The 7,198-nt window shown below is 31.7% G+C and overlaps 1 protein-coding gene across 1 annotated transcript; it reads left to right on the top strand.

Annotated features, from left to right (window-relative positions):
• The first annotated feature begins 4,140 nt into the window (after nt 1-4,140).
• Nucleotides 4,141-4,776, top strand: LOC143588664 (uncharacterized). The gene has a single exon (XM_077069615.1). The coding sequence runs from the start codon at nt 4,141-4,143 to the stop codon at nt 4,774-4,776; it is 636 nt and encodes a 211-aa protein (XP_076925730.1).
• The last annotated feature ends 2,422 nt before the right edge of the window (nt 4,777-7,198 follow it).

The raw sequence follows: 7,198 nt of genomic DNA, 5'->3' as shown, positions 1-7,198 counted from the left end.
TATTATAGAACATGTCAATAAAAGCACGGGGCGTGCCTACCTAAGCACGGGGTCGTGCTTCTTCCCCCAGACTGCATATAAATAGTGGCTCATGTTGCATTGTGTCAACGCGAGTCGCCTCATATTCGGGCGTTGTGGTGGTGAGTCGATAAAACCGTGGCGCTGCTAAAAATCCAAGCTTTTTGACGGCGGGTCAACGCGAATTTTCTTCAATTTCGTTTACATTTGTTCCGGTGTCGGAACTAAAATAAAGTTTGGTAAAGCCCTGGCATGGGTTAAACCTGAGCGTTGTCGGTATTAAACGTTGCAGCGTTGTTTGATTACATATGCTTTTGTTTCGCCGGGCAAGTCGGATCTTTTTATGCATACATACAACACATTGTAGCAATGCATTGTGAGTTCAGTTGGTATCATAATTAAACCCAAAATACAAATTCAGCTTAACATAAAAGAGAATTAAAATATTTAAAACATTTATTCGGTTGTAAAAGTCAAAGTTTGGTAAAACTGAGGGTGTAAAAACAGAGTCGATGTGAATTCGGTTAGTACCAATTACATTCATGATGGTATAAACAAAGTGGTAAACCAAAACATTAAAACCTAAATATTAAATTCGTCATTTTCATATATAAAAAGACTAACATATAAACAAATAAAATATTTTAAACGACATTTGTTTGATTGGTAAAACTATGACGTTTTAATAGTTAGATTTATAGTAAACATGTTTTATAAATAATTTAAATTTATGGCAATCAAAACATGTTTTAAAACAATTCGATAATTACAAATGAAACTGGCACAAGTTTATAAAAAATAAACATATAGAAAGTAATTTGCCTTCCTTACCCAAGAATTGAACCTGGGGTAAAAGTCAAGTAAATATCATTTAAAAACATAACCAAAGCCAACAGACCAACCCTAAATAGTTGTTTAATTTCACAAATATTTAATATATATATATAACTTCTGAAAACTATTTCAATGTCTTTTACTATATATAGATAATTCGCATGGCTTTTCTCATTATTTTCTATAAATGGTTTCGTATATAATGTTTGTATATATAAAATGTGTGTGTGTGACGTGGTTGCATTATATCCGCAACAATATGGATTTACGTAATTCATAAAGATATGGAGATGACGTAATTGCATACCAAATATTGTGCTTTTGAGTTTCACACGCACATGAACCACGACAAACTGTGTTTAACGTGTCGCTATTTGTCATAATATTAAAAGTATTATTTAAGTACAACATAATCGAAAATTTTATTATAATAATATAAGAAGTCATCAATTCGCTTGATTGCTAGCATATACGAAACACATGGGGTGACCACGTCGCTGTTTACTGTTTAATTAATTAGGCTGCTATATATTCTAACAGTTGTTATTATTATTATTATTATTGTTTTTATTATTATCATCATCATCATAACGAGTGTTTATCGTAAACCAACTAGGGTTTAAATCCTTACATTACAAGTGCAAGGTAAGATGGAAGTGTAGTATTTAAAAGATTTTGGTGTTAAAAAAACAATTTGAATGATAATATATTTTTCTAGAAGTTATATAATAAATAAATTTGGCCAAAACGTTACAAACAATCTAGCTTATGAATGAGGGTCGATTATAGATTAATGTCATATAAATGAATTGATAGTTTATTTAATGTGATAAAGCGACTCATTTGTTAAACATGAAGTCAACTGTCAACTTAATTTTCTCATCGATATCTTATGCTTGTGTTTTTTGGTTCAAACAAATGAGTCTCATTGATTTACACTTCATTTAATAGGTAACTAGAAATTTCCCGATACTCGGATATGAAAACATGAACATAAAAACATTTCATGATTACTATTAATTTGGACATAGAACCCAAGACATAAAATAACAAAAGAAAATCCAAAAAAATATATACACCTAGCAAACGGGGTGGAATTAACGCTATTGTTTCACATAGAAAATATAAATAAACTCGGAACGATACATAATATAAAAATTCCATAAACAAACTAAAATTTTGTAAAATCAACGTAAGTACATGTATGATTTCCTACGCTCTAAATTCTTGTAAACAAAAGAAAATCATTTGATAAAAGTAAAATAAATAATTAAATAATACATAGAAAAATAAATTAATAAAGCTAAAAGGTAATAACGACAACTGAGTAGCTAAAAAAAGCAACGTATCACACAAAAATAATCTCTTATTGAAAAAACGAATCACACAAAAATAATCTTTCATTGAAAAAAACGTGTACTTTAGGCTTCACAAATAGTATTGCACGACAGAAAATACATCTTTTATATATGATCCAGGACCAAAATATATTTTCGTAAAATATAAAGAGCTAAACTTTACGGTAGCAGTTCATTGTCCTTTAATATATAACGAGATTTTTAAAAATCTCGTCTGGTGCGTCAGAATCTTTACACGTGTCAGATTTTGATTGGTTAAAAAATCTCATTATTTATTTTTTCAAGTTGTCGCCTCAATACATATATTTTGGATTATTTTGGGAATCTTGACATAAATAGGATTTTTTTTTCACTCTCTTCTTTAAGATCATTTAGGGAATTTTCCTTATGAACAAACTAATCCAACAACACGTGTATAGGAAAATAACCACATATGTATTAAGAAAATGGATAAGAACATTCCGGAAATCATGCTTCAGTTAGTTGTACATGAGGCTCACTGAGTTGCACATTTAGCTACCGTACACCTCGTCTCACATTCAGGATTTGCTTTTTAAATATATATATATAATGTTATTATTATTATTCTTATAATTTATTTGTTATTATTATTATTATTATTATAATAGTGTCATAACTATAACTATAACTATAAATATGGTGTTGCAGTTGGTCTTCTGATCTAACGGCCTATAAGTGATGGTTAAAACATAGGATCCTAAGGTCACAAGTTCAAACCTGAATCAATGGGGTTATTCGACAATTGAGACAACAATTTTGTTAGATACATCTACAATTAATTAAATTTATTTTGTAAAATACTTCTCAGTTTTCACATATAACAAAATATAATATTTTATCGGTTACAAAAAGTATAATAATAATTAACATATTAAAGTTAAAATAACGAGACAAAAATGAGAAGCGTGAGAAGTATTTGTGACCACACAAAAAACTCATTGAAAAAAATTAAAAAAATAACTAAAAATACAAATAAAAAAAGAAAAAATTTTAAAAACTAAAATATTTATGCCATTATTCCCGTTAAAAAAACTAAAAATATAAAAAAAATTGACAAAAAGACACAATTCCGAAATCAAAGACACAATGCCGAAAATGAACAAAAGACACAACTATAACTAAAAAAAATACATAATAGATCGCAAAATATAACACAATGCCGAACAAAATATAACACACTGTTGAGTAATAAAACACAATATAAAGAAAAAAAGACACAATAAATGACGAAAATAAACATAAAACATAATGATAAACAAAATGACAAAATGACATTTTTCACTCACCATTGGTTTTTTTTATTTTTTTTAAGAACGAGAAAGACGGCGAAAACATTTTTATGCTTAACTTTTTTTTCGTTTTTTTATTAAATTTTAAGTTATGGTTTTTTCTATTGATATTTTTAAATATTTTCAAGAGTACAAATCTTTTTTAACATTCTCATTTATATTCCACTTTATAGAAAAACCTGAATCATATATTAATAACGCCAAGAATGCTCAAACATTCAAAGTTGTATTATTGCAATGGAATCAGACAGGGTGACCCGATGGCGCCATTTCTGTTTATTATTGCAATGGAATGCCTTCGGTGAAAGCCCGGGAGGTTGGTCTTATCCACGGCCTGAAATTGCCAAATGATGGGCCTATACTATCCCACTTGTTCTTTGCGGACGATGTAATGTTGTTGGCAGATTGGTCACGTTTAAATGCCCACAATTTTTCAAGGATGCTTCCACCTTTCGTCTGGCCTGAAAATGAACTTTGAGAAAAGCAAACTGTTGGGTATTGGACTTGACCTGTCGTAAGTATGGCTGACATTCTTAATTGTCAATCGGGAGCTGCCCCATTCACGTACCTCGGACTCCCTGTTGGTTCTAATAAGAAACTGGGAGGTAGTGGTGGAAAAAATGTGCAAACCTGTTCTTGGAAGCCTACCAACTTACTATTTGTCTTTATTCAAAGCACCATTGACTGTGATAGAACAACTAGAGCAGGTAAGAAGGGACATTGAATTTCTTTTGTTTGGGCAAGATACTTATGTGCACAATTGGTTGAAGTGGGTTCCAATTAAGGTTAATGCATTTGTTTGGCGAGCTGTTGGTAACAAAATTCCGACTATGGAGGCATTGATTAGAAGGGGCGTGCAGCTCCCAAATGCGATATACAAGTCATGTGGGAGCTCAATTGAGGACCTGGCCCATTTGTTCTTTGACTGCAGTTTGGCGAAAAGAATATGGCTTGGAATTCAACAGTGGACCGGGTACAAGGTGTCTGAATGTAACTCGCTCCATCAGTTGGTTTCGCTCCCATTTTCAGGGGCAATCAATGGAAAAATGAGAGATATAATCTATACAATTATCTTGGCTACGTGTTGGTGCTTATGGAAGGCGAGAAATGCTAAAGTTTTCAGAAGCGAAACGCTCGGAGCAGACAAGATTTTGGACAATGTTAAAGTTAGCTCGTTTGCTTGGATCAAACATAGTGCTAAGATAGAAACTTTAGAGTGGTCTAGTTGGTGTATGTTTGATTTCTCTTGGTCCTAGTTGCTGGTTTTGGCCACTGTATTTGGATTTTCCCAACAACTTTTGATTGTTTTTGAGTTGTATTTTTGTTCTGTTTGTGTTGTGGGTTGAGATACTTGCTTATCCCCTGTTTTAATATTATTGCTGTTCTAAAAAAATTCAAAGTTGTATTTATAATTTTATAACATTGGAAACGAATTAATGGTCAAACAGGCAGATTGACTGATTGACTGTTGTCACCAAGAAGTAAAAAGGGCAGTTGAAAAAGCAGGAAATGTGGTGAAAGTCCAAAATAGGTGCAATCCAATTTAGTAAAGGGTCGGATTCATTGAACTTAAATATACCCAAAGATACGAATCATCATTTAGGGCTTGAAAAACCTTAATTTTAAGTTATTTTCATCGGATCTTATATAATTATACTATTGGGATAATTAAATGGTGCACAATGCTCAACCACGTCTTAAACAATGAACTTTAACCATCACATTGTGGTTTGGCTAATCATTTAAATAAAAAGAAAAAAATATATGTGCTAGCATGTAATTGGTGGAAGAAATGGACCCACCTGTAACATTCGTTATTTTTGGTTTCATTGTACCAGACCCGTACTACAACTCGAGTCTTGAATTTATTAATAAAAGTTCATTTCATTCATTTGTCATGTGTTGGTTCCATTACAACTCGTTTATGTGCTTTAAGTACTAAGTTTTAGCACTTAGTTGCAACTTATTCAAGTTGTATGGACTATTATTGTCAAAATCAAAACTATAAACTGCAGGGGCTGTTCTTGTCAAAACAGAAATTGTTGGGTCAGTCAGTGGAGGGATTGTTCATCGAGGTCGTTTCAGCTCGTATAACCCGATTTTCAGCTCGTTTAATGCTTAATCTTCATTCAATTATCATTATAATTCAAATTAAAGGTTCTAGATTGTTACTAGATGAAATCCTATCTCAAATCAACAATCTTTATCCCGAATTATTCAAGTTTTATCTTTTATTAGTGTTTATATTATCATTTGTTCAAAGTTCAAAAGTGGTTCTCTCTAAATTCGTGATAAACACAACAATGAATCCGAATCCTATATAAACAAGGGTAGTAGGCCGTTCATAACTTGCTATACAACTCACAAATCTCTTCCTCACTCACGAAATCAAGTTATTTTTATGTATTCTTTAAGATTGACTTTCAAAGTCAAACGGGTCTAGGTTTAATTAATCAAGTTCTACTTCTGAATTCCGGGTAAGTTTGTATTTTTATGAATTGTTATAAGCCCTAGTATGAAAGCCCTCTATCAATTTCATAAGAATGGAGGATTTTCATGTTCCATTTAATCAAAATCAATCTTGGGTTTATATTGGAAACTAATTTGGGGTTTTTCAATTACACTAAGAATTGACACGAATTAGCTTATGAATTTTCAATAACTTATGTTTATAATTAAGTTTTGGACGTGTTGAATCAGGATTCAACCTCATAACGACATTCAAACTGACTACGAACCGAACACTCATTTAAAGTTCGGTTTCTTTAATTTTAAGTTTAAACTCATATTTTATTATTAATTTTGGTTCGTTTTGGTCTTATTTTAACTTTGGAATATTTACCTAGTTTTTAGGAAATCATCAAGTTCGGTTTGGTCAGCTCTCTTAAGTCGGTTTCTTTAATATTTTTATTACCTTTCACTATTCTAGTTCGTGCGAAGACCATACACATGATCCATATCATCATTATTGACGATTCGATGATGTCGCGACTTGACTAATCTCCCAGAATCTCACCCGGGATGTATAGTTTGTAACTTTTACAAATTTTTTCATGTGACTAAGAACAATATGTATAATTGTTTATGGTTGATATATGATTATTGATGTTTAGTATTTCTGTGTGTTCAATCGGTTTAGGTTTACGTTGGTCTGAACGATTTGTTACCAGTTGCTAGATAATTGATCATATGATTGTTTAATTAGATTGAATACGATATAACATATAATTTCCCTAGACCGAGTCACACTGGCAAGGACCGTTTGATAACCAGTGCCTTGTGTAAAGCAATTGTTGATGTCTAAGGTTTTATCTGATTGATGAGTCTGTAGTTAACCATTAACAATTAATCTGTTAGGTTGCATTAGATCACTAGAGGTTGTTTACATGAATTCGAGGGTGTGATTTGCTTTGTTAATTGATTGAAACTCATTTGCTCGTTTGCTTGCTTAACTCTAAATTCAACTTAATTGCTTGTGTGATCAGCACTAAAATCTGTTACTTCGTAATATTAGAAAGCTGTTACACGATTACATTGACCACATACTCATACCTTATGTACCGTATCTACTTAGGTTATTTAGGTTTTTGCATGACTCGAACGACGGTTATCAAAATGGCGCCGTTGCTAAGGAGTTACTGCGCTTAGTGTTTTTCGTGTTAATTGATTTTCGTGTTT

The sequence above is a fragment of the Bidens hawaiensis genome, unplaced genomic scaffold, assembly GCF_021521415.1.
Source record: "Bidens hawaiensis isolate Kalapana, Puna unplaced genomic scaffold, B.hawaiensis_p1.1 tig00036681_1, whole genome shotgun sequence".
Taxonomy (NCBI): domain Eukaryota; kingdom Viridiplantae; phylum Streptophyta; class Magnoliopsida; order Asterales; family Asteraceae; genus Bidens; species Bidens hawaiensis.
The sequence above is the reverse complement of the archived record's forward strand: the minus strand, read 5'-3'. Positions and strand labels throughout refer to the sequence as shown.

Bases quoted from the DNA above. Each gene is read 5' to 3' on its own strand.
- LOC143588664 (XM_077069615.1), top strand. From the start codon at position 4,141: ATGTGCAAACCTGTTCTTGGAAGCCTACCAACTTACTATTTGTCTTTA.